General features: G+C 62.5%; 3 protein-coding genes across 7 annotated transcripts in view; 1 reads left to right on the top strand and 2 right to left on the bottom strand.

Moving 5' to 3' along the window:
• The first annotated feature begins 297 nt into the window (after nucleotides 1–297).
• SAXO5 (stabilizer of axonemal microtubules 5) lies at nucleotides 298–5,959 on the top strand. Its single transcript, XM_059719916.1, has 9 exons — nucleotides 298–841; nucleotides 1,689–1,792; nucleotides 2,523–2,617; nucleotides 2,700–2,815; nucleotides 3,460–3,578; nucleotides 3,863–4,064; nucleotides 4,589–4,677; nucleotides 5,168–5,319; nucleotides 5,908–5,959. The coding sequence occupies exons 1-9, from the start codon at nucleotides 298–300 to the stop codon at nucleotides 5,957–5,959; spliced, it is 1,473 nt and encodes a 490-aa protein (XP_059575899.1).
• A 1,468-nt stretch (nucleotides 5,960–7,427) lies between these two features.
• Nucleotides 7,428–12,378, bottom strand: LRG1 (leucine rich alpha-2-glycoprotein 1). Of its 3 annotated transcripts, none has more exons than XM_059719608.1 (2): nucleotides 12,226–12,378; nucleotides 7,428–9,409 (listed from the first exon to the last, which is right to left on the bottom strand). In XM_059719608.1, exon 2 carries the CDS (start codon nucleotides 9,382–9,384, stop codon nucleotides 8,332–8,334), a length of 1,053 nt encoding a protein of 350 aa, XP_059575591.1. In that variant the 5' UTR covers nucleotides 9,385–9,409; nucleotides 12,226–12,378; the 3' UTR covers nucleotides 7,428–8,331. The 3 variants fall into 3 exon arrangements, with proteins under 3 accessions (XP_059575591.1, XP_014460439.2, XP_059575592.1); XM_014604953.3 differs by lacking the exon at nucleotides 12,226–12,378 and adding an exon at nucleotides 9,724–9,855; XM_059719609.1 differs by lacking the exon at nucleotides 12,226–12,378 and adding an exon at nucleotides 9,760–9,851.
• Nucleotides 12,379–16,051: 3,673 nt separating this feature from the next.
• The window catches only part of SEMA6B (semaphorin 6B), a 56,707-nt gene continuing 46,710 nt past the window's right edge, over nucleotides 16,052–26,048 (bottom strand). For all 3 annotated transcript variants that reach the window (XM_059719512.1, XM_059719513.1, XM_059719514.1), the window contains 8 exons: nucleotides 25,674–25,891; nucleotides 24,625–24,756; nucleotides 24,068–24,217; nucleotides 21,831–22,025; nucleotides 20,974–21,114; nucleotides 20,443–20,520; nucleotides 19,995–20,053; nucleotides 16,052–19,013 (listed from right to left, as the gene is read on the bottom strand). In XM_059719512.1, coding sequence (XP_059575495.1) covers nucleotides 18,010–19,013; nucleotides 19,995–20,053; nucleotides 20,443–20,520; nucleotides 20,974–21,114; nucleotides 21,831–22,025; nucleotides 24,068–24,217; nucleotides 24,625–24,756; nucleotides 25,674–25,891 — 1,977 coding nt within the window. In that variant the 3' untranslated portion in view covers nucleotides 16,052–18,009. The remainder of the gene's footprint in view (nucleotides 19,014–19,994; nucleotides 20,054–20,442; nucleotides 20,521–20,973; nucleotides 21,115–21,830; nucleotides 22,026–24,067; nucleotides 24,218–24,624; nucleotides 24,757–25,673; nucleotides 25,892–26,048) is intronic.

Below are 26,048 nucleotides of genomic sequence, written 5' to 3'. Positions count from 1 at the left end.
AGCTTGGCGGGAGCATGGGGGTGCCCAAAGGGAGATGCACGAAATCACTGAGTCACCATTGATGGCACCTGTCACCTGTCGCCCCTTTCTCCTGCCCTCCCCACCCTGCTCTCCTCTTCCTGGCATCCTGTCTTGAAACCGTGGCATGTTTCCCCCGTTGCCAGGGCTCTATTGTGACATCAGGGCCCCTCGGGTATATCCCAGCCTGGCCAGTTGACCTACTGCATCAGACAGCTTGGTCAGACTAAGTCTTCGAGCTGTGGTGTTTCTTGTGCTGCATCTTGCCCACAGGATGCGATGGCAGCCCCTGTCAAAAACCTCGTGCCAGCCCCCAGCATCATGGGGGCTGACTTCCAAAAGGCTTCCCATTTTAGGACATCCTTTGACCGCTGGCCACCAGGACGGGTGGATCAGTCCGTGTACAAGGTTGATTACCCCCCGTACTGGGGGAATTTCCAGCGAGAGTCTATTCCGCTCCCCCTCTCCAAAGGGGTTATACACAAGGACTTCTTCACACCGAAGGAAACGGGGACAGAGACGCAGGTGGCCTTCTCCGAGAGACCCCACCAGCCCAAGATCAAAATGATCCGGCCACAAATGCATGCGCTCATGCACGCTGATCCCAGGATCAGCATCATCACCTCCACGGCCCGGGATAGCTATCCCGGGCTGGAGGTAGCGGGACGGAGGCCGCTCACCCACAAACCGCAGAATGAGCAGTGGAACCGCAACCTGTTCTGTGAGAATGAGAGACAATTCCCTCGGCAGCCTTCACTGTCATGCTCCTCCTACGTAGACCATGGGATGCAGCCAGTTGCGAGAGCCCCATGCGTGCACCTGGGTGAGTTGTCTGCCAGGCCGCGGCTCTGCGTGGCTGCAATCTCAGTGTTCTTGGGGACCTGGGGGCACTTGGGGGTCCAGCGTGGTTACATTGCCTTGGCCAAGGGGATGCTGCTGTGATAGTTCAGGCTGGGGTTTGCTGCAGCAACTAGTGCCACGTTATCACAGAGACGGCGTTCAGGATCTAGAGATACTTGTCTATCCGCATTCCTCCCTTTGCTCCATTCCAGTGGGTCAGCAGCGTGTGAACCCAAGCAGGCCATGTGTGATCCGAGCTTTCCATCCACAGCTATGCCCTGGACCCTGCTGGCTCCCAGCCTGCAGCACTGCTGCTGCCCTGCGCTTGGCCTCGCTGCGTCTGCTGCTTGCCTTAGTCTGGGTCTTCTCCTGCTGCTGGGTGTGGTGGTGCATTGGTGTCGTGGATGCCCAGGCCCATGGGGCACGTGTGCACTCATGTCACCAGTCACCTAGAGCAGAATGTGGCCTCTGATCTCCAGAGCTTTAAGGCCAGGGAGGGCACTCATTGCCATGTCCAGAAGGGGCAGAGCTGTTAGAGCCATATGTCCCCTTGCTGGGCTGCTTGGCTGGACTTGGACCTCTGCTGCATGCCCACACCCAGAGTCACTCTCAGGGCAGCCTGCTCTGGAGGACGTCCTTGGTTGTTCGGAGCTTTTGATCTTTTCCCACCAGCCACCAGGCAGGAGAGCAATGAGCTGGTAGAGGAGGCATGTGGGGTGTATGAAGCACCTCCCTTTGGGGCACAGGGGGTCTCAGCAGCAGGGTCCTCGCAGCTGAAGGGGTCAAGTCTGAGAATGTCCTGGCCTGACTCCCGGCTCCTTCCCCTACAGGAGGACATTCCCCGATCACAGGGGATGGGCGCTCCCACTACCAAACCACACACCATGCAGACTTCCAGGGGGAATGGGTCCCCCCTGTGCAGCCCTGTGAGAAGGTAACGGCACAATTCGGCGAGCTCAGCCTCATGGCACCTCACATACGCTCTGCTGGGAACTGAGACAGCTCCTAGGTTGAGGCCTGATCCGGTTACTGTTAAGGAGTGAGTCTCCAGATTCACTCGGGGGGGCTGGGAGCCCAGAAGTGTTTGGGATCCAGCTCTGTTTCCAGACTCTGGCCAGCTCCTGTAGAGGGATGGGCACAAAGGTCTGCAAGGCTGAAGCTGCCCCAGGGGCACTTTGCCCCTAATTCCCTGGGACAGGGGCTGGCTCAGGCCCTAAAGCAGGAGAAGTTGCTTTTGTGTGTCCTCTCCAGCCTGCCATGCCTCTGGCTGTTCCGATGGCCGGTGGTGATGCCCAGCCCTGGTTGAAAGCGTGCTGAGCTCACGGCCTCTCTCAGTGGCAAAGACCCCCTGAGCCTGGCAGGGCAGCTCTGCTACCGAGCAAAGCCGCAGGCAGGGGCTGGAAGTGCAAGGAGCTGGGGCACGTCTGGGCTTTGCCAACCAGGACTTACCCCATCTCTGGGTCCAGAGATCCATGCCCACACCTCCAGGGGACACTGTCTGTGCCCTGGCCTAGCCTGCAGCATCACCTGCTTTGCAGGAGGAGGGAATAATCTGTGGAACTGGGGCCCTGGGAGCAGAGCTGGGGGCAATGGGAGCTTGGCTGTAATGGGGGCAAGGCCTGGCCTGCACCAGCCAGCATCAAACTGCAATGGGTTCCCTCTAGATGAAATCAGCCGTGGTGCTTGGCAGCCCCAGGATCACTGGGAATAACACAGAGCAGCATGACGCCTACACCGCCCCAGCCGCAGGGAGCTACAGGTACCCAGTGCCCTTTCCTACCATGGGGCACATCCCTCCCAGCCAGCTGCCGTCTCTCAGGCAGCACATTTGTGCCTTGCAGCATCTATGACAAGGACCAGGCAGTGGAAACGATCCACAAGACCACCATGCGGGCAGGGGATGACCGCAGACGATTTGCGACCACCACCGCAGCGTCGTTCCCCCCGCGAGAGCTAGGTACCGAACCACCCTGCTCCCTGTCCCGGCCTGGCAGAACTAGGAGGGCTTTGGCAAACCCCAGACCCATTCAGCTCTGGCCATCCTGGGCCCTGTTCTCCCCAGACACCCCAGTGCAGGGGGCTCAAGAACTGTTTCTTCTCTGTGATTAAATGGTAGGGAGTGTGCTGGGCCGGATCCAGGCCTGGGGCTCTCAGCTGTTCTTGCACAGAGCAAGGAAGGGCTCAGCTCCCAGAGGGGCCAAGCCTTTGGCCAGGGGGCTCTGCCAGCCTGGCAGCAGCATTGGCTCAGGCAGAACAGGGACCCCAGTGATTGCAGCTGTGTCCTGCTAAGGAGCACATGCATTGCGGTAGCCTCAGGGGGTCTAACAGAAACCCTGAAGCCCCAGCTGTGTGCTAGGGGCTGTACACACAGCAAGAGCCCTGAGGAGCTCCCAGTCCAAGCAAACAAGCAGAGACAGGGCAAGAGAAAGGTGGGATTGTTTTGTACCCCCCAACCCAGGTTCATGGTGGAGCTGCCATCCACAGAGTCCTTCTAATGACCAGGACTGGGTGGGCCCAAGTGGGAGCGTGTGGCCAAGCGGGACCTGCCACGGCCCCAGAGAACAAGGGGCCCATGATGGGACTTGCTTCTCACCTTCCCAGTGCCCATATCCCGGGAGTACGAGAGCCAGCTGGTGTCGTCATTCCCCCGCGGTGACCGGGACCCCAAGAGGAGCCAGGAGCGGGCCAACACCACGACGTACCGGACCTACTACACAGAGGTCTGCTCTCTGCCCCGCAGTTGCAATGGGCCTTGCCACTGAGGGCCAGGGGGCAGGGGCAGATCTGCGAGGGGGGCACAGCCCACTGTCCATCTGGGCTGCAGCCCCCCAGAGCGTCCCAGCACCGCTCTGCTTGCCCTGGGATCTGCTGCACAGAGCTGGTTCGTGGGGCCAGTGCAAAGGCACAGGGAGCCAGGGAGGTGCAGCTCACCCTGCCTGGATGGGATGGGGTGGGGGGCAGACAGACCTGCCCCTGCATGAGCTGCTGCTCTCCTTCACTCCAGTTTGACCAGGACAAGCGTCCCCCACGCCCTGCTCCGCCCCAGTGGAGAGGCTGGAGCTTTGTGCCCTTTGGGGATGACAAGCTGAGCTCGGCGTTTTACAGCACCTTGTACCAGGAGGAGTTTCCTCCACGGCCACCTGCCCGGGCGGTGCCATGTAACAGCAAGGACCAGTTGAAGAGCCACCTGCCATTGAACCAACCCGGTAGGTCACGGCACTCAGTGCCAGCGCAGTCCCACAGCCCCCTGATCCCTTGCCTCTGCTACTCACTGGGTTGCCTCTTGCTCTGCAGAAGCCAAGCTCCCTCCTCCCCGGGCTGGGCTGGGCATTGTGCTGCCACCAGGGCCATCTCCGGGGAGCAGTCGGGTGGTGCGAGCGCAGCGTGGTGCCCAGATGCCCAGCTCCACTGCTGCGCTCCTCTGGGCACTAGTAGCTCTCGCTGCTCTTGCCCTGTGCCACTTTGGGAGGCAGCACAGCCCTGCCTGGAGCTGCAGGGACCCACATCCCCACCTTGCAGCCCCTCCATGGCTGAGACACACTGCCCCCAAGGCCCATCCACATTGCTGCCCTGCCATGCATGGTCCCCATGCACAGGGGCTGTGTTGGGCAGGGGTCACAGCCCGTTGCCCATGTCTCTGCTCCCCATGTGGCTGGCTCCAGCTGCATAGTGGCCCAAGGGTTTCTGGCTCTAACATGCTCTTCTCCCCCCTTCCCCATGCGTCTACGAGCAGAGAACCTTCCCATCTCCAGTACCCAAGCCGCCTTCGTCCCCCACAGCCAGCCAACGGTGCGGCCCACGGAGGAGTCGCTGCAGCGGGTATGGTGGAGCGGGGCTGTAGGCAGCGAGAGCCATGCTGTATGAGCTCTCCTGCCCCTGTGCTGGGGCAGGAAGGGGGCTTGTGGGTCCCAACTCAGCCCTTGATGGGGGAGGGGAGATGTGTGGAGTGGAGAGGTCAGAGCTGCCCCCCATGCTCTACCCGCCATCACCCCACGTGCAGCTGCTTGTCTCCAGCGAGCAGCTCAATGCCACAGGGGTCTGGAGGGTGTGGGGTCCCAAAGCAGAGCCAGAGCCAGGGTCATGGCCCTCACTCCGTCCCTCCCACCATGGGGATTCAGTCCCAAGGAGCTGAGTGTGGTGTGGACTGGGCTGGGTAGAGGCAGGGGAAGGCGCTGGCTCCTGGGGGCTGTCCTCTGCAAGCCAGTGCTCCTCCTGAGAGGGGCCAAGTGATAAGGGCAGGCCCCCTTGCCTGCCCCCGGCATTCTCCTCCCCTGCACCTGGTTCTGAAAGCCCATTTTCCCCCCACCAGGTGAGAGACTCCCACCTGGTCCCGCCGTTGGGGGAGCAGCGGCAGTTCCAGCCGGAGCAGCCGGAGCAATACTACAACAAATACAGCGGCCCCGCCGTCCTCTACGGGCGCGACTGGCTGGTCAGCAGCGTCCCGCTGGGCACCATACCAAGGTACAGCCCAACTCTCCCTGCCCCCCTGCTGGGGAGCCCCCCTGGGCTCTGCCCTTGCTTGGGGTCCAGGATCCCATGGCCAAAGTCAACCTTGGCCTTGCAGGGCCCCATAGCAGGGATGCCCACAGCCATCTGCAGGAGATACCCAGGGCACCTGGAGGCAGGCGGGCAGCAGTACCCCCCTTTTCTGCAGCCATTGGGTGGGAGGTGGCCTGGGCAGGGAGGGAGGGAAGCGGGGCAGCACCATCAGGGCTGCCCCCAAGCTCCCCTCCAGGCTGGTTGCAGCACAGGCCAATGCCAGCTGGGCAGAGGGGAAGAGGCTGTGCGCCCGGGCAGTTCATCTCACCAGGGCTGTAACTCCCCCCAGCTGCAGGTGGGGGCATGGAGTGCAGCAGGGGCTCCCAGGAGGATGCAGTGCCAGCCCAGGTTCCCCCCGGGTCCTGGGCAGGCTAGCTGTGTGCACCCGTGCCCACTCCCTGGGCTCCCTTGGGCCCCAGCATTGCCCCCAGAAGGACAGACTGCCACGGGGCTGTGCAGAGCGATGTGTCTGCAGCGGGGCCTGGCCCTCCTGTTCTCCATCCCATGCAGGACCCGGACCAGCGACTGGGGGCCCAAGAAACAACAGCGCAGGAGCTGTTGACCTGCGGATCTCTGGGGTGGGGGGCAGCCTCCCCCCTCTCTACTGTCTTGTAAATAGACCGTGTGTTGCTGACGTGCTGCCTGTCATCACCTTGCAGGGAAGGGAAGGCTTATCAAAGCCCCCGCAGTCTGCTCCTCTCCAAACTAAGTCACCCTAGCTCTGTCAGCCTTTCCTCTCCAGTCGTGCCCCCCAGGCCTCTCATTTTCATTGCCCTCCAGTGGGCTTTTTCCGGTCTGTCCCCATCCTTTGCGAAGTGTGGGGCCCAAAACGACACACGGCTGCAGGCGAGGCCTCAGCAGCACCGATAGAGCAGAATTACGTCCCTTGCTTTGCAAGAGAGGGTCCTGTTAGCGCAGCCCGAATGCGATTGACTTCTTTTGCAACAAGAGTGCACTGTTGCCTCACGTTCAGTCCGCAGTAACCCCCAACTGCTCTGCAGCCCTGCAGCTGGCCAGTCACTCCCCAGCTGGTGTCCCAACCCCTGATCGTTCTGTCCCAAGTGCAGGACTTTGCACTTGTCCTTACTGAATTTCAGCTGACTGATTTCAGACTGTTTCTCCGGGGAATCCAGGTCATTCTGGGGCCCACTCAATACCTCCTTCCAGCTAGACGGTGAGGGCTACAGATGGGAAAACTGAGGCACAGAGAGGGGAAGCGACTTGCCCGGGTCACCCCGTAGCCCAGGAAGAGGCCAGACCAGAAGCCCTGCTAGGAGGCTGTGCTGTGTCCACGGGGAAGGCTGGGTTCATATAGGCAGGCACTGGATTCTCCATCTGCGACTCCCCTGTCAAGATGCATCTCTGCAGGCTCCACCTTGGACTATCCAGGGGCTTGCTATAAGTCCAGAGGGTTTCCATGGGCATTTGTGGGACTTCTCCAGCCCCAGCTACCACCCCAGTCTCTGCCCCCCCCACACACTCCCCAGTTTCCTATTAAAGCAGCCGCCCCATCATTAACATCACACAGCCGGTAGCCTCCAGCCTCCCTGGGTCCAGAGCAGCATTTGCTGCCGGGCTTTATGGGTGCGATAACTCAGGATAAATTGGGCCGCGGCTTTAAGCAATTCCATTTAATTGAAGCCTTCCCGGGGACCTGCTTCTACTATAAATTTACAGGTACGGCATTAAGTGAAATGTTCTGGGTTTCATTTGCAATTAAACACAAAGGAAGCCACTGCCAGGGCTACAGTGGCCGACGTGCTCAGCTTTCGTTGCTCCATGCAAAACCCTGCTAGCACAGACTCCCCCTGACACTGGGGGAAACTATAGGTCTGGGACGCAGCCTCCATGCTCCTAGCCCCAGTATGAGAAGCATCAGAAATCCTGCAAACCCTCGTCCTTGTGTCTACACAGTGTAATGTGTGGACACGAGTGTTGCGACACACGTCTGGTTGGTCCTCCAGGCATCCCTGCGCCACCCTCCCCACCCATACATTTCCCCCCAAAGTCAAGCATGCTGCAGACTTCAGTCAAGTGCGTGCACTGATGTTTATTGAGCTCACGTTTAGGAGAGAAGGGAAAGCAGAGCAGTGGAAATGCCCCCTGTCACTGGGCACCCACCCTCCAGGACTCCCAAAACAGGTGAAAGTGCTTGCCCACTATAAGGCTGGCTGGGCCGGGCACTCACTCCCACCCCTCCAGGGTCAGAAGGGCAGCTCTTTGACATCTATTAGGTGCCCATCCAACCTGGTGCGCCAGGCGCTGTACATGCCAACACCTCCAATCCAGGACAAGTAGGAACTTGCTCTCGATCAGTGCCATTAAGGACCAGCTCAGTGGCACGTTTGCATCATGCAGCCCGGTCCCATCAGCCCCCACTCCTCAGAGGCTGTTTTGGCAGAGGAAAGCTGGGGGGAGGGCAAGGCATGCTTGCAACAGGCCATGAGGAAGCCACACATGTGTTGCAATGTTTGCACGCAGCCATTTGAGAGGCCTGGCTCAAGGACAGGCCCTGGATCCAGCTTGCCACTGGCAGGGCTCAATTCCCACCAGTGAGAACTGAGCTAAAGTGGCTTCTCGGACCCAAAGAACAGCCCCTTGGTGCTGCCAGTGGGGGCTGGTCTGAGGAGCTGGGGGTGCGGTGCAGGGGGGCTTGGAGACGGAGGGCTGAGGTCTGCTGGGAGGCTGCAGGCTTGAGGCTGGGGGCAGGCACGGAGGGGTTTGGCTGAGGCCTGGGCATCTGGGGCATCAGGGCAAGGACCCAGCACCCTTTCAGAGGGGGGTGAACAGGGAACAGCGCAAGACAGACCCAGAACTGCTCAGGTGGGCTCTTGCCCAGACCCCAGGGAGACTCCCGTGCGGGGAGGAGGAAGGGGACAAGGAAGGCTGCCCTGGGGATGCCAGGATGGGGATGGAAGCTGGCACAGCCCATAGCTAGGCCTTGCCCACTTGGTCTGGGGGCAGCTCCTGGCTCTCCTGTTTCCCTGGCCCAGGGGTGGGTGGGCAGGAGACCCCAAGCTCGCTCTCAGCCAGGGTGGCCAGGCTCTGGTTGTGGTGCTCCGGAGGGGCCAGGCAGAGGGTCTTGTTGCGGGCATAGAGGTGCACGGGCCGGCTCCGCAGCCAGTGCAAGAAGCGGGCCGCGTGGCAGTCGCACACCCAGGGGTTCCCAGACAGGTCCAGACTGAGGGTGTCGTGGGGCTCGGGCAGGCAGAAGTCCAGGGTGTGCAGGGCGTTGTGGGACAGGTCCAGTGTGTCCAGCTGATCCAGTGGGAGCAGGGCGGCGTCCGGCAGCGCGCTCAGCTTGTTGTTCTGCAGGAAGAGATAGCGGAGCCCGCGGGTGGGCTGGAACGTCTCCTCGGCCAGGACCTGCAGCCGATTGCCCTCCAGGTCCAGCCGCTCCAGCTGGGCCAGGCCTTCCAGCGCTGCGGCAGGCAGGTTTCTCAGGAAGTTGTGGGACAGGTCCAGGCTCTTCAGGGAGCGCAGCAGGAGGAAGCAATGCGGGGGCAGCATTCGGAGCAGGTTGCCGGAGACGTCCAGCCACTCCAGTGCCCTCAGGGACTGGAACCAGGAGGGCCACAAGCCCCTCAGCCTGTTCCTCCGCAGCACCAGGTCCCGCAGGAGCCCGCTAGCATGGAAGATCTCTGGGGGCAGGTCCTCCAGCAGGTTGCCAGTGAGGTCCAGGACGCGGAGCTCGGGCACGGGCCAAAGGAGGCTGGCAGGGAGGCACTGGAGCCGGTTGCTGGACAGATGGAGCTCCCGGAGCAGGGGCAGCCCCTGCAGCGCGTCCTCGCCCATGGTGCTGAGGTTGGTAAACTCCACCGAGATGCTTAGGATGCCACTGGGGAGGCCGGAGGGGAAGATGTAGAGGTCCGGCGCAGTGCATACAAACTCCGTGGCATTTTTGGGCACAGGTGGGCATGGCTGCCCCCAGCTGCGGGGCAGGGCCAAGAGGAGCGGAGCTAGCAGGGTGAGGCCCAGGCAAATCATCCTGCAGCGTGGTGGGGAATGGAGGCTGCAGGGAGGAAGAGACAGGGATACTTTGGGACAGGCTGGGCTCCTTGCAGCTCTGCCAATGCCCTCAGCCCTACCAGTGCCCCCACCCATAGCCCCCTGCTATAACTGCCCTGTCCGTCCTGCCAGCCCTACTCTGGGCAGAGACCACCCATCCACCTTCGCTCAGCGCTGAGCCACCCCAAGCTGGCCCCATAGCACAGCTCTGGCACGCAGCAGGCGGCACATCTCTCCCTTGAGCCGTCCCTGAGCAGTTCTCCCAGCACCCTTGCAGGCTGGTGCCCAGAGCTGCCCCCGCTGCCCGCACCCCCTCACCCTGCAAACAGTGCCAGCAGCGTGGTTGGTCGAGACCTGTCCTGTCCTGCCGTTCCTGCTCAGTGCCCCGGGCAGGGGATCCTGGTGCAGGGAGAGCAGCGGGGCTGGGCGGGGGCTGGCAGCTTCCTGGTTCTTTTGCGACGGGCCAGGTTGGGAAATTGCAGAAGGGAGAGGAGGAGGGGATTGTGCTCTCTGCTTCTCTGCCAGCTGCACGATCAGCTGGGAAATCAGGCCTGAGGGCACCCCTCCTGACCTGTGGGCACCTGCACCTGGGCACACATCAGGGTGCCTGTCATCCCTGCCCTGGCACCTTCCTGACTGGCTCTGAGCAGCAGGCAGGACCCACATCACGAAGGGCTCTTCACCCCATGGTCCCCCCAGCACCAGGGGCTTCAATCTGGCCCAGATGGGATTAAAAAGCACCTTGCCTGCACAGTCCCCATGCCTGGAGCTGAGCATGAACCTGTGCCATGGCTGGGACCAGGACAGCACTACAGAGCCTGCCCTATGTCACAAGCCATGGGCACAGACTGGGCTGATGAGCCCTCCGTCCCTGTGACTCACCAACCAGAGCTGGTCTGGGCTCCCCGGCTCACCTGAGGGGGGAACGTGAGCTGGGTCAGGGCTGGGGGATGCCCTCGGTGGGTGGCTGCGCAGGGCAGCAGGCTTGAGGGTAAAAGTGGCAGGGCTCAGGCCGTGCTGGGGCAGAGGCCAGCCCTAGCCGCAGTGGCACTGGCCCAGGACAGCTTCAGCCCCCTCCCCATTTGCCTCCTAGACCCCCCAGCGGGCAGCTCTGCCCATGCGGCTCCTCCAACGGCAGCTCCTGAACTCAGGACCCAGACTAACGGGCAGCACTCAGCCAACCTGGGACCAGTTAGGCAGCCCCATGCGACCTCCACATCAAATCACAAGTGCCCCATGGAGTCGAATCCAAGTCGGGGGCTCCAAGCTCTTGCTGCCTGGCTTGCCCTCCCTCCTTGCCTTTCAGCCGGCGGGTCCCTCTTCTCCCCCACCTCGCAGAGCCGGTCCCGCTCGCCAACAGGGCTGCATTCCCAGTCCCATGCCCCAAACTGGGCCATGTCCCCCCGTGGCAGAGGCTGGCACCTGTCCTACCAGCCGGGACCGGGAGATGGCAGCCGTGCCTTCTGTTCCAGCCTGCTCTCTCCTTGCAGAACCCAGGCATCCTGCTGGAGGCATTTCTCCTGATCCCGGCGGCCCCACCTGCCTCTTGGCGCCTAGCAGGATGGCAGGAGCCCAGCTAGTGCCAAATAGAAGGAGATTTGGCCATCTGCGAGGGGACTCAGCTGAGACCTGGCACACTCGTGTCAGTCACAGCACCGGCTGGCTAAGCAATGGCTGGAGTCCCCAGGTCTTGCTTTCATTCTACCACCTTTGCTGGCGGGGCGGGAGCCGGGGTCTCCCTCTGCAGCTCTCAGCCACCGAGATGCAGGGCAGCTGCTAGCACTGATTCCCCCCAGCTCCCATGGCTGCAGCCTGCATGGACCCCTGCAAGCCAGACCCGCCCTGCCCCTGCAGCGCGTCTGCCAGCCCACAGCCCTGGGAGCACAGCCCAGGAGTCCAGGTCCCCACTGCCAGGCACCTCCAAACCAGGACCTGCCGTCCCCAATCTGCCATGGCACCATGCCCTTGGCTGGCCGGCGCTCCACAGTGCCAGGGGGACTGGGCAGGTCCCTGTCCTGTTCGGCAGCACCTGGTGGCATGTGGGCTGGCAGCGCTGGGCCGGACAAGGCTGCATTCCCACGCACAGCAGTGCCCACAGCTCTCCCAGCCTGGCACCTCCATTAACTTTCCCATCATGTCACCACTGGTGTTTCCTCCTCTGCCACCTCCCAGGAGCCATCAGCCCTGGATTCACAGCAGGGCTGTGGGCTCCAGCTCGAGCCAGCCGCACGCACTCTCTCTCTCAGCAGATAGAGCAGACCTGTTCAAGAGGGCTGTGATGGGAGCCCTGAGCATCCCCGTAGCACCGGGGCTGGCAACTGGGCTAAGCCAAGTGGGAGAGGCTGGGCACTGTCCCTCTAGGCTGCCCAGGCAGCTGCCTCCCACCCTGTCCCCATAACCTCATACCCCTGCCCTCCCTGCTGGGCAGCTCCAAGGCTGGTGATAGGAAGCAGGTGGGGTTCTCCCTGGCTGGCTGCCCCCTCTTCATCCATCCCAGCCCTGCTTCCAGCCAGCCCCCCGCACCAACACAATGGCAAATGCTGCTGGGCTTCTGCACACACTAGTGAAGCCACAGGATCGTGCACACCTGCACTTGCACAGCTGGATCTGCAAGCACGTCTCCCCTTCCACCCTGTGCAGGGTGGGAGAGGGCACGTTGGGCAGTGCAGGGGTTCAATAGACATCCCTTGGCTTGGGTGCTCCTGTGTCCTGGGGCTGATGCCAGCCACAGCTCGTACCCAGGGTTAACTGGAGTCCCAGTGCCAGTAGCTGCATCTGGGAAGGGGTCAGGGGCTGTGGGATGGACCAGGGGGACCTTACCTGCCACAGCCGTGCTGCTACATCAGCCCAGCAGAGCTAGGCCCACATCTGAGGCCAGCAGCGTCTCCCTGCGGTGCTTTGAGAAGCCAGGCGGAGGATGAGGGGGATCCCAGGCCTGCGGCACCAGGTGCTGTATATGCATCCAAGGAGAAACAGCATGGCTGGAATGAGATCACGAACACCTGCGAGCTGAGGGAAGGAAGGGAAGGACGAATGACTTCCTGCCGAGGGTATGGAGGGGCCCAGGGGTGTGCCCCGGGGGAAGGCAGAGCAGAGGAAGCTGGCTGGCCTGCCATGTCCCCCAGTCCCCCTCCAGTGCCATCAGGGCCCCAGGCAATGATGGGGAGTGGGGGCCACCTTGCTCCCATATATGCACCCTGAAGGCCATGCCCTCTTCCCCCTGCCCACGGTGCCCGGCCAGCTCCCAGTGACATGGGGTGATGCCAGGTCGGCTCTGGACCCAGGCAGCGTCTGTGCTCTCCAGCGTGCAGTGGCAGCCACGGCTGCACATTGGCTACCGAAGGCATCCGCGCTGCATACATTAACTGACATTATCCCTCACCATCTGCTAGCGCCGGCTCCCAGATGCCCTGCTGGGTCGTTTATGGCCTTGTTCCTCCCCCAACGCCCCTGAGAGCGGGGTGGGGGGGCACATGTGGGCGAGGGGGGTTGGCTAGATCTGGATGCTGCAGCCTGGCACGTGGCCCAGGACTGAAGGGGCAGGGGTGGCTCAGACAGGGGGTGTGAAGGCAGGAGGATGCCCCCACATGTGCCCCTCTGCTTGCTGGGGTGGCGCTGCTTCATCAGGCAGACCCCCAAATCCAGCCGTCTATCTGTCTCTCCGTCTGACGCATCCGCTCACACACCCGTGTATCTACCTGGGTGTCCACACCCTGGCACACCTGCCTGCCTGGGTCTGTCTGTCTATCCCTGCCCTGGCATTAGTCTGTGCAGGGCTCAGTGCCTGTCATGTGCTGGCTGCCTGCGGGAGCCGTCTTTGCCCCCAGCATGGCAGCATCCCCTATGAGCCAGACTTTGTGGCCAGTGCCAGTGCTGGTCGGGTGGGGGGGCTGTGGTGACCCCAGCTCCCCGGGCTCTCCTTGCTCGCCCACACTGTTTGCCTGCTGCTAGGATGTGGTGACACCCCCCCACCCCCTTCCCCGCAACACAGGACACGTGTTTCTGGCGTGGCTGAGCCCCAGCCCCAGCACGGTGAAGGCAGCTGCTCCTGGCAGGCAAATCACTTCCCCTGGGCCATGTCTCTTCCATGCTGCACGGAGGCCGGCGTGGTGGGTTGGGGGGATGTGGCCAGAGGCAGCTTCCAGGGCAGGAATCTCATTTGTTTGTGGGCTCTGCCAGGCGCAGGCTTGTGCTGATGGACAGGTGAACACGGAGGCCTGGGAAGGGCCCCGCGCTGCACTGAGCTGGTGTGGAGGGTGGTGGAGGGAGCTTGGCGGGGGTGGGGGGGTGTTGGTGCATCCAGAGGCTGCAGAGCCATTTGCTGCTGCCGGCTGCAGATACTGCCTGGGTTGCGGGGGCACAGGGAAGCATCTGAGACAAGGTCACGCACACACACATGTGAGCACATGCATGTGTGCACACTGAAACACGCCTGCCCATATCAAGGCAGAGATGTATGTGCACTAATCCTCCAGCACACACATCCACACGCCTCCTTGCAAACAGCTACACACACATACAAAGGCATAAACATAGAAACACTTGTGCACACATCTCAGCAGAGGCGTACATACACTCATCCCCCAGCACATAGACCTTCTTGCTGATAGGTATACACATACACCCCCCTCCAACATGTGAACACATGCACGTACATACACAGAAACACGTGTGCACTTACCAGGGCAGAAGCATGCACTCATCCACCCCCATATACATGTACACATGCCTCCTTGCAGACAGGTACACACATATGCACATACAAACACGTCAACACAGAAATACCTGCACATACATCTCAGCAGAGGTATACATGCACTCACTCCTCCCCAGCACACACAGGCATGTGCACATGCCTCTTAGCACACAGGTACATACACACAGACACACACACTCTGCTTAGCTTTCTTCCAGATACATGTGTACATGCACACAATATATGCGCACACACACACACACACACACTGCTTAACTTCCTTACACACACACACACACACACACACACACACACACACACACACACACACACACTCGCTCTCTGCTTAGCTTTCTTTCAGATGCATGGGTACATGCATACACCATACGTACACACACATGCTGCTTAACTTTCTTCCAGACACACACACATACTTTAGATTTCTTCCAGATACACATGCACATACACACGACACGCAGGCACAGACTCATGCACACATTGCTCAGCTTTCTTTTGGGCTTTCCAGCACTTTGGTACCAATGATTCATGAGCCCTCGAGCTCTGCTCTCAGCTCTCCCATACATACTAAGCAGGGTCAACATGAGGATGGGAGCCCCACGAGCAGGCTGCGGGCAGGAGAGCTAGCGAGCATCGGTGATGCTCTCCCCTTGGAGGGGTGTTGACGGTCAGGGCCGCAAGGCTCATTAACTTGTGTCTGAGCCATTACCCCGAGGCCCTGAGCACACGGGGGCATTACTGGGTGCCACCTGACATCCCAGCTGTGCGCCAGTGCAGACATTTCCATCCTGCCTGCGTCCCATCAGCTTTCCCCCCGGGTGCCTTCCTGCCCCACTGCAGAGGGGACTGCAATGCGGGCAGGCACTGCCTGAGCGCAGCAGTGATGGACGTGAATATGGTGTGATGGCATGAGCCAGCAACATTAGGCTTGGGCACTGTCTCCCCGGCTGGGCCACATACTGCCATGGTCCTCCCAGCCACCCTATTATAACAGCATCCAGTGCTGCCAGCTGAGTGGGATCCTTGGGCAGGGAGTATGTGCATGTGTCCACATCTCTGGGTAAGCATGCACCTCAGCACAGGCACGCTTGTGTGTGCACCTTTGTGTATACATGTATGCACGTAGGTGTGTGCATGCATATGTGTGTGTGTGTGCCTCTGGGTATACATGTATGCATCCAGGTGTGTGTGCATGTGTGCTCATCTTTGTGTATACATGCACGCATGCAGGTATGCATATGCATAGGCACACAGAGGTGTGTGCACACATCTTTGTGCATACATGTATTCAAGTATACATGTGTGGCTCTGGGTTGCCACACTAACCAAGGCAGAGGGTGACGTGCAGGCTGGAGTGGCAAAGTGACCCCTACCTCAGCCCTGGAGACCCCCCATCCTCCCAGGCAGAGCGAGGGGCGCCCTCCCACCCATAGGGCAGAGCAGGGCTGGTGGATCCGCTCAGCACTGCTCCATCCACAGAGGACGTGATCGTGGGTGCTCAGAGCACCCAGCTCCTCCCTCAGCTCAGCACCGTGTCCCCAGTACAGCACGTGCCCAGCCCCGCTCACCGTGGGGGACACAACAGCACAGAGCCGGGCCAGGATGGGGGTAGGGACACGGCAGCGGCACTCAGGGCCAGGACCAGCACCTCCCACACGACTCCCCAACGCCTCTCTGCAGGCATGTGGGGTGGGACTGGCACGTGCTGAGCTCACCCTGTCTCAGGATCACCGGGCAGTGGTCTCCGTTCCCCACGGACATTGCACTGCTGCTCCCAGATCCTTTTCCCACCGCCGGATTTGGCCCCGCTGGCTGTAGTCAGGTAAAGCCCCGGTCCTGCCTGCCGTGGACTGGCACTGTGGCCCCTATACCGGGCACAGATCACCCCTGCCCCAGTGGGGCGGTGGGGGAGGATGGGGAGGACGGACCCGGTCTTGTAAACAGAACTTTATTGGCAGGGGAAGTCCAGAGTGATACAGAGAAGAGGTTACCACTGTAGCATGCACAGCCTGCACAGGTCAAAGGGGAAGGTCACGGGGGCACAGGTCACATCGGATTGGACCGCTTGCTCGGTAATGCTCAGCTTCCCGGAGGGCTGCATGCCTGCGACCGTATTTACAGAGGGGCAGCGGAGGCCTCGGCCTGCCCCCGGCTCCTGTCCCCCCCGCCAGGCCTGGCGCCCCCCCAGCTGGCAGCCCGTGGGGCCAGCGGGCAACGGGGGCACTTTGGCCGGCATGGCTGCCATCTCTGCAGGGCCGAGCCAGGCCACGGGGCCACGGTCCCTTTCTCCAGATTGTCACAAGAGCTCCACTCTGCTCCAAGGAGCCCCACACGCCCCCCACCCCCAGGACCCCAGCCCCAGTAGGGGCCCCTGAGCAGCTGCGGGGGGAGCAGGTTGGGGTCACCCTGCAGAGGGTCCTGAGGGATTTGCTCTGGGGACAGCCCTGCAGCAGTGAGAGAGTTAAGTCCCTCTAATCCCTCCTCTCCTCTCTGCCCCAGACTCAGTGCCCGCACCCCAGCCTGGGTACCCCCCAGTCCCCCGGGGAACAGCCCCAGAGCTGAACAGAGCCCAAGGGCTGGGACAGGGACACAGTCCCCAGCCCCGCTCCCGCTGCACCCGTCCCCAGGTGATGTGGCTCGTGGCTGGGCCCCCACCAGGACATGTAGGCAGCTGGCTTTGACCTTGCTCACGCCCCAGCAGGGAGTCCAGGGCATCCCTGAGCTGCAACCCCATGGTGTGCGGGATGCAGCTGCCACAGGAGCAGGCAGAGGAGCAGAGCCTGGAGCAGGCTAGGGGGGCATCCAGCCGGGGGCAGAGCTGAGTAGTGTGCGTGCACCTGCCCCCTGCCCCGCCAGCCAGAGGGGGTGGCCCGGCGTGGGGTCTGACCCCACAGAAAGGATTGTGCTTCCCAGTGTTACAGTAATAGAAATGTCCCCACCCCGACCCACAGCCCCCATAGAGCCGAGGACTCCTGCTCAGATCAGACCGGCATGGGGGAGTTGGGCACAAGGGACCAGGTCCCTGGGACTTTGTGCCACGGCCTGATGGATGGGGACCCTGCACTCCAGCCTCGCCAGCAGCCCCCAGCGCTTGGGGGGGAAGGGGATGCGCTAGAGGAGCAGGGCCAGGCATGGCAGGCAACGGACCCCAGCATGGTGGGGATGGGGAGGGGGCAGTGCCCTCTGCGGTGCCAGGGGAGGGTGGGGAGAATGCAGACTCCATGTGGGGCAGGGGGGGATGGCAGGGGAGCAGGGCAGGGGTCTGGGGCCATGGCGGGGTGAGGGGAAGGAGGTGGACGGGGGACCTGGCAGGTGCAGCAGGGGACGGGGACGGGGCTGGGACTGGCAGGGTCAGGTGGGAGCAGGGGTGTGGAGGTGCAGGGGTGGGGGCTGCCAGGGTCATGGGGGGACACACTGCAGAGAACTGTGGCATCGAGCCGTCCCGAAGGAGGCAGCCCCGGGCTCTGCCCCAGGAGGGGCCAACGGGGCAAGGGACCCGTCACCCATCACTAGCAAACCTTCCAGGTGCCAGCCCGGCCCCCCACATCCAGTACAAAAAGGAGGAGCAGGTGAGTGGGGGGGTGCCCAGGCCCCCCAGCCGGGTCCTAGCCCCCGGCGTCTTGTGCTGGGTAGGAAATCCTCACCCCGGGCCTGCCACTGCCGGGCCCCACGGGGGAGAATGGGGGCACCTGGGGTGGGCAGAGGGCACAGTCCGAGACCCACGTCGCCCACCGTCCCCGGCCCCACTGCTCTCCAGCGCCCTCTACAGTCCTTCCTGGAGACACGCAGGTCTTGGGGGGAGGAGCCTCCCTGGGTCACGCCCCTCTCTGGAGCCCCGCCCCCTGAGAGGCGGGCACCAAACCAAGCCACACCCCCTGGGCAGCCGGCTCCTATTTAACGGAGGGAGTCCGCTCGATGCCGTACTTGAGGAGGTGGCTGAGGTCCGTGAGGGCGTGCGGGTGCGCCCGCGGGGCCCCGCCGGGCCGGCCGTAGCCCCCCTGTGCCTCGCCGCTGTTGAACGTGTGGTTCCTCTTGAGGTGGGCAGCCGCCTTGCTGGCTGCATTGTTGCTGTTGAAGTTCAGCTTGTCGGGGTTCCAGGGGCTGCCCTCGCAGAAGTCCCCGGCCTCCCCGCCGGGCGCCGACACCACCCGGCGCCGGTCCGGGCTGGCGTGCGGCGTGATGGGGAACTCGCCGTAGGAGCCCCTGCCCAGGCCGGGCCGGTGGGAGGCGGGGGGCTGCACCGGCTGGGGCCGGGGCCCCTCGCCATGCTCGAGGCCCCCACTCACCGGCAGGTAGTGCATGTCCATGGAGGAGTCGCTCCCCTCGTCCTCCAGCTCCTGGTCCATGAGCACAGAGCGGCAGGCCACGGGCATGCCATGCCCGGCCCGGATGTGGGGGGGCCCCTGGGGGTGGCCGGTGTGAAGCAGGATGACGGAGGAGCCGGGGCAGCCGGGGTCCCGCAGGGAGGCGTTGATGAGGTTGTGGCTCTGCTCCCACTTGCAGTTCTTGAGGCTGCCGGGGCAGCGCTTCTGCTGCAGCGGAGTCTGCTCGGGTGTGGGCAACACCCCCGAATCCAAGTCGGGCTGCCCCACCTTGAGCAGCCCCTTGGGCCAGCCGTTCTGCATCAGCGGTGCCAGCAGGTTTTCGGGGGGGCCGGGCCGGGGCCGCCGCTCGCCCAGCCGGCTGACGCTCACCACGGACTCGCTGTGCGCCAGGATGTTCTCCTTGTCGCGGCGCCGCGCCAGCTCCTTGCGGTCCCGGTGCCCGATGAACCAGCACACGCTGAAGCCTGAGATCACCGCGCCGATGACGAAGGCAGCCACCGAGGAGATCACCAGCAGGTTCACTGAGACCAGCCCGTCCGGCTCGTCCACGAAGCTCTCGGTCACCAGCCCTGGGGGGATGGAAGAGCGGGGCATGAGTCAAGAGGGGCACGAGGAGAGGAGGGCACCGTGAGGATGGGCATAGGGTTGCCTGCTCAGAGAGGACAGCTGGGTCATGCCACAGCTGGGCGTCCTCATACAGCTGGATGCACACCAATGGCTTGAAGTTACAGCAGAGGAGATTTAGGCTGGACATCGGGAAACCATTAGAACAGGGAGGCAGCGAGACCGATGCCAGGGAAGGGGGCGACTCTCCACCCCTGGGGGGGTCAGGACAGCCACTGGTCAGGGATGCTCTAGGCTCCGCGATGCCTGTGTTCTGCTATAGGGGTTTCCAAGGCTTCAGGGCTTTGCTGGGTGCCCCCCTCCCCTTTCTGCTCCATGTGTCAGGGGGTTTTAAGCCCCCCTTCAGCAGCATCAGGTGTTGGTCGCAGCCGAGGCTGGGGATGGTGACTGGGCTGTGCCAACGCTCCTGCTGGGACCAAAGCTGGAGGGTCCTGGCTAGAGGGTCCTGTCCCTCTGCTCAGGGTCAGAGGGATGCCATGGGTTGGTCGGGAAGGAATTTTACCCCCTAGTCAGACTGGTACAGACTTGGGGGTGCCTTCCTCTGTAATAGGGGGTCTGGTCCTCCACCTGGGATCTCTTGAGTGTCCATTGACAACATGTCATAGAAGCAGGTCGCTAGCTGGCACAGTGCCCCTGCTTCATCTGGGGCAGGTTCGGGCGTGAGGCCTTGTGCTGAGGCAGGGCTGATGGTCGTTTTGCAAAGGGTTTGGATGATGGTTTGTCTGGGATGGTTTGGTCAGGGCTGGTCCTGCCTTCGGCAGGGGTTGCTCTAGCTGTGACCTCTGGAGCTCTCCTTCAGCCCCACATCTCTATGATTTCCACGCCCACCAGGACCTGGCAGCAGAAGCTTCCCCCCAGCCATGCCCTGGCCATGCCAACCAGCTCCACGTGCCCCCTCCCAGCCTTGTTGGCTGGATTGTGCTTACCCTCGCAGTCCCCGAGGTGGGAGGTGCTGCTGCCTGCGATGTCCTGCTCAAATGCGGCTCTGTGGGAGGGAACGGGTCTTGTTATGGGGCAGAGACTGAGCTGGGGACAAAGGGTCTTTTGGGGGGACCATGTGACAGCTGACCTCGGTCTGGCCCCTGCTGGCAGCTACAGACCCCAAGCGCCAGGAGGTTGATGGGCAGGGTGACCCCTGCTAGGAGGTGTGGGAGCAAAGGGCTCAGCGCAGGACCCCAGAGAGATGCTCAAAGCGGGGTCCCCCCATCCGCATCCCCCACCCCTGGGGCACCCCCACTGGCTCAGTTTGGGGCTAAGCCCCCACTGCTCTGTGGGTCAGCACTGGCCACCGGGGCTCTTAACCCCCGTGCAGCCAGATCCCACGTGCTCAGCTCCCAGCCCCCAGCCTGGAGGCATCGCCCTGCTCGGTCTCACCTGGTGTTGGCTTCCAGGAAGAGGCAGGAGCCCTCGGGGGTCCAGCCACAGTAGGGGTCCCGGCTCCCGAGGCAGTTCCTGAAACCCAGCAGGGAGGGGGTTAGACAGGCCCAGAGGGCTGCATGGGGATGCCAGGCACCCTGTCCCCCCAGGTGGGCACTCCTGAGGTGCCGTGGCCCGCAGGGGCAGCTCCCCCAGCACCCAGGGGCTCGGCTGGGGTGGAAGCAGAAGTGGCAGGGGGCTGTGGGGTAGGGAGGGAGTGCAAGGGGCTTCCTGGGTCATCTAGCTGGGTCCTCGTGCTACAGAGGAGGCAATGCCCTTGGTCTGAGCCCCTCCTGCCCCAGGAGGTCCGTATGCTGGGGGGCGAGGGGGGAGGGGGTAGTTTATTCAGACCTTGCCCACCACACAAGGCCCTGCCCAACCCACAAGCTGCACCCCCACAACCCAAGCCGTGCCCACACCCCCAGCAGGCAGTGACCAGCGCCCATGAGGAAATCCTCGTAAGGGGGAAGCCGCGGGCTGTGCACTCACTTCATGCAGCCGGCATGCTGCTGGCAGCGGGCGACAGGTGCCCGCACCACGCAGGGTGGGAAGGCCAGCAGCAGGGACCCTGTGGCTTTGTCCAGCTCCATGCCCAGCAGCCGCCTCTCGTCTGCATTGTCTCTGCCGCACCTGTGGGCACACCCAAGCCATGCCTCAGTCTAGCCCGTGTCCTCAGGGATGGCGGGCCTGGGGTGGAGAGGGCAGTGTGTTCTGGGCTTGGCTCCACGTGGGCATGGGCAGCAGGGGGGCACCCAGCATCTCCCCTAGCAAAGAAGAGGCCTGAAGCTCTACATGGCTCCCCCAGCAAGGTGCCAGGGCTGCCTGCTAGTGAAGTGACACCCCCTAGGGCCAGGGCAGACTGGGCCCCTGTTTGCTGGGGTTGGGAGCTGCTGGGTCCTGCGGGAAGGGGGTCAGGGAGTGGGTTCACCATGTGCTGCAGAGGGGCAGGCCTGAGGGCATGCAGAGGCGTGGGCTGAAGTCAGAGTGTGCTGAGGCTGAAGGGGGTTGGGGAGGTGTGTTTGTGGGGGCGGTGGCACCAAGCAGGCCTGGGCACGGGGCTCACAGGGGTGCGGAGGGGCAGGGCTGGGACCATTGAGGCTCCTGGGCACTAATGAAGTCCAGTTTCTACCCCAGTGAGTGAGGCTGGGAGAGAGCCCTGTCCATGAATGCATGCATCCCTCCCTCCCTCCCTCCCTCCCTCCCAGCCCATTGCTGTGATGTCCCCCACTCTCAGCCTGGCATCCATGTGTCTCTGCATTTTCACCCCCATGTGTCCCCTAGCCCCTTCCAAGGGGATGTGGCCCCGTCAGGCTCTGGCCAGGGAGGCTGCTCAGTGCTGGCCATACCTCCCAGGGGAGTAGGTCTCAAACTCTTCCAGCAGCAGGCTCTGGCTCCCGATGCTGGCGGCCGAGGGGCTGGCGCTGATGTTGGGCTTGATCAGGAACTTGAGAACAGTGCCAGTGTTGGAGCCCAGGAAGACCACGGTGTGATTGCCCCATGGCCCTGCCGCGCTGTCCACCACGATCCTGCGCAACTGGGACCTGCCACAGGGGAGATGGGGTGGGAGTGAGGGCTGAGCTCCACAGACCCCAGTCCTGAGCCCCCGCAGACACCAACCCAGCCTGCTTTCCAAACAGCCTGGCCCAGACGCCCCCCAAAGAGGGTGCATGGTCTTAGGAATGGTTGGGGGATCCCAGGGGAGGGCAGGCTGGGGGCTCTGGGAGGGGCCGGGGGCTGTGAACGCACAGAGCCCTATGGAGGCAGTAGCCCCAGATAGCATAGTCCCTCGATGCCACTCGTCCTGAGGCTCTTGGCCCCATGTCGGATATAGTGACTAGACACATACGTGCACACATGCACACACACACACAGGCAAGCCCATAGTGCCACAAGCATCTGCGAGTCGTTTATCAGCATGCACGCGCCCCCTGCACGCAGAGTGCAAATACGCCTCCAACGTGCCTCCCGGTGCAGGCCCCAGCAGGCATGTACCCTGCTGTACCCCCACCCTGGGACTCCTGGGCATCCCGTGTGGACGCACACACGCATCCAGATCCCTGGCTCTGCAGTCCACACCCCCACACGCAGCCAGCCAGCCCCAGCCCGCAGGTGGGGGCTTCTGGACGTCACCTCTGTGAAGCCAGGCAGGGTCCCTAGATCTCTGAGCTGAGGCTCCTTGTCCCTGCCCTCCTGGAAGGGTCAATTAGAGGAAAAGTTTTCTGCCGCCTGGTTGTGGCTGCAAATATCTGCACCAATTAACTCCAGCTGTTTTGCGTATTAGTAGCGCTGGTGCCACCAGGCAAGGATTTGGCAATGCAGGGGCTAAACAGCAGTGCCTGAACCCCCCCCGCCCCTCCACCCACTGGCTGTCACTGGGGTAGCACTGGTGCTCTTCTGCCCTGGGGGCCCCCACGCATGCCCACCCCGGCTGGGTGCCACCGCTGGGCTCCCCCTAGCTCTCCTGCCTGCCCCACATTGAAAGCATCTTGAATCCTGGGGAGTGACACATCTGCCCTGGCCGTGCCGGCCCCCAGAGCCTCCCGGCAGGAGCTCCCGGCCTGAGAATGAGAGAGCGATGCTTGATTAATTCCACATAAAACAGCAATTAAGGCAGATTTAATTAGGAGGAGACAATCTTGGCTGCGGAGTTTATGAGATTTATCAGCCTTCTCGGTGTCCTCATGCCTTGAGCAGGAGCGTGTGCGCGCCCACACATGCACTAACAAGTGTACACTACACACACGTGTACAACATACATGCACATATATTACACGCGCAAATATACACATGCTCACAAGTGCACACCTATCTGTGCTCATACCCATGTGAGCACACGCAAGTACACAGCACACATGTACGCTTGTACCCATGTGAGCACAAACAAGTACATAGTACACAGAGTCGCAGGCGCACATTTGTACATTCCTACACATGCCAAGGTACATGCACATACAAGCACATGTGCACTCACACTCTGTGCACAAGCATCCATCCTTGTACATATGTGAACATGCCTATGTGAGTCAAAACCTGTGTCCACACAAGTGCACATTTGTCCATACCCAGGTCCTGTAGTACATGTGTACACACACATGCACACATAGGGATCCTGGCACACAAACATACCCACCTGCACACACGCAAAGTGCACATATTCAAATATGGGTGCACACACTCATAAGCGCATACACATGCTTGTGCACATGCACACACACACACACGGATGCACACATGTGCACACCCCTGCTGAGCCCTCAGCTACCTCTTGCTGGGCTACCTGAAGTCCCTCCACTCCACACTGCTCAGGCAGGAAACAAGGGGAAGCCGGCTCCTCCTATTCACAGTTTTCCTGCCCCAGCCTGAAGTGACAATACCCAAGGGGTGCCTGGCATCGGGCAGGATCAGGTCCTCTGGCTGGGTGCTGCCTTGGGCACATCCATAGTCCAGGGCACACTCTGTTCCTGCCTTCTGCCCCTGATCCGAACCCCACCACCCCTGGCCCCAGTGTGGATACAGCCCTGTCCTGGAACTGGCTGGGCCCGAGCCCTACAGGGTATGGGGAGGGGCATGCGGGGACTCTCACCGCGTCATGGTGCGGATGATCCAGGGGGCGTTGCTGAGCGCGGGCACCGATTCATCCATCAGCGGGTGCGTCTTCATGAAGTTGAGGATCTCGTCGGGGAAGGCGCTGGAGGAGTTGTAGCGCATGCCAGGGGCGGCGCAGCACCCGGGCCTGGCAGGGGTGAGACAGGAGGGGCCAGACTGAGCGGCATGCACCTGGAGCCCCCCAGCCCTCGCCACCCTGCCCCAGACACAACCAGGAGCCAAGTCACGGGGGCCTGGAGATACCGGAGCCCACGTCCCATGAGCTCTCCCCATAAGGACCCCCCTTCCCAGCCCCCATCCAAGGAGGGGTCCCACTGCTTCAGGCCTGGTTGTATAGGACCTAATGGGAGCCCAGCTCTGGGCCAGAGCACAGGACACTGAGGACACAGGTGGGGTGGGAGATGGGGACTGCCCCCTCCCCAATAATTCCTGCTGTCCCCTGCTACCCTGGTTCTTGCCCCACACCTGCCCTTAGGGCTGCTCAGGCCCCTGGAGGCCCCAGCAACGATGCCCAGGGGATCCCAGCTCACTCACCGCGGCTTTGGCACCAGCTCCTCAGGCACCGGCGTCCAGATGGACTCAGGGGACTTCTGCTCCCGGAAGCGCCCCTCGAAGACGGCCGCCACCTGGGCCATGTCGAAGGCGCAGACGGCCGAGCCAGGGATGCTGGGGATGCAGACAGGGGTGTCAGGACCGTGGCACCCAGCTGGGCTCAGCCACCTGCAGCCTCTGCCCCTGCAGACTCCCCTCCCCAGGGCCCCACTGCAAGTGCCCCTGCCATAGGCAAAGGTCCCTGAGCAAGAAACAGCTCCTCCAAGCAGACACCCGGAGCTGGTGAATGGCCGTGATGGGCCCTGGCTGAGCGCTGCTGGTGCTGGGCTCTGTCTGCAGGCCTCCCAGCCCACCCTGCAGCACGGTCACAGCAAGGGGCACCCGTGGCCTTTCCCCGGGGTGGCTGGCAGGGCCGGCTGGGACTACAGGCTGATGAAGCCAGTGCAGACGGCTGCACTGCTAGAGCCAAGCTGGAGCATGTGGGTCTGGCAGGCTGAGCTTCATCCAGGCACTCGGCTAGGTCGGTGGTGGGTGCTGAGACCTAGAAGCGGGGGGTGCCAAGCTCTCCAAGGAGCCCAAGTCTATTCAGAAAAGCCTATTCAGAGCCACACACCCGTGGCAGATCAGTCACAGAGCCACTTCCAGCTCCAGAGTGCTGGGCCAACAATGAGGCCAGCCGTGCCCAGCCTGGAGAGGTACCGCATACCCATGGCCCTGGCAGCCAGGGACCAAGACAAGCTGGGAGGGAAGGGGTTCAGTGCCCTTGGTGCCCCAGTGAGATGGGGGGGTAGTTGGGGAGTACGTAGGTACTCCCTTTCCCCTTTCAGATGCACTGGGAAGGTCCTGGGACCCTTGTTCAGGGCAGCCACTGATCCAGCTGATGCCCTGCAAGACATCACCGGCTGAGGATAATGAATGATGCCCCTCTTGGCACAGGCAGTGAAAGGGTCCCCAGGGGTCTTTGGCCATGCCTAAGCTGGCACGGGTCCCCACGTGTATGCTGGGACTGGTGTATGCCCCGGCTCCCCCACCTGTTGGCAGGTGTGGAGAAGACAGCCAGCACCACGGGCCGCCCGTCCAGCTCCAGGATGTCGGTGACGGCCTGGATGACGTTGAAGTAGAAGTGCGAGTCACCCGGCACAGAGCAGTTGAGCCGGGCCTTGAGGAAGGACGTCCACTGCTTCTCCAGCACGCGCTGCGAGCCGCCCATGTCGTTCTTGCACACCCGTGCCACCCGTGACACCACCACCTGCAGTGGGATGGGATAGGGTGGGCAGGTGTGGGGAGAGGGCACAGCTGAGGCCACCCTGCCAGCCCAGCCCAGGCCCCAACAGCCAGCCTGACCTCTTTCAAGCTGCAGGACCCACCTGGCCACTGTGGGGGTCAGTGGTGGTGGGATGGGGGTC

This window comes from Alligator mississippiensis, chromosome 16 (assembly GCF_030867095.1).
Source record: "Alligator mississippiensis isolate rAllMis1 chromosome 16, rAllMis1, whole genome shotgun sequence".
Taxonomy (NCBI): domain Eukaryota; kingdom Metazoa; phylum Chordata; order Crocodylia; family Alligatoridae; genus Alligator; species Alligator mississippiensis.
The sequence above is the reverse complement of the archived record's forward strand: the minus strand, read 5'-3'. Positions and strand labels throughout refer to the sequence as shown.

Excerpts from the sequence above, each read along its gene's own strand:
- SAXO5 (XM_059719916.1), top strand. The coding sequence starts at position 298 with ATGGCAGCCCCTGTCAAAAACCTCGTGCCAGCCCCCAGCATCATGGGG. Across the intron at positions 4,065-4,588 it reads CCTGCCATTGAACCAACCCG|CAGAGAACCTTCCCATCTCC; the intron begins GTAGGTCACGGC and ends TGCGTCTACGAG. Across the intron at positions 5,320-5,907 it reads CCGCTGGGCACCATACCAAG|GACCCGGACCAGCGACTGGG; the intron begins GTACAGCCCAAC and ends CATCCCATGCAG.
- LRG1 (XM_059719608.1), bottom strand. The coding sequence starts at position 9,384 with ATGATTTGCCTGGGCCTCACCCTGCTAGCTCCGCTCCTCTTGGCCCTG.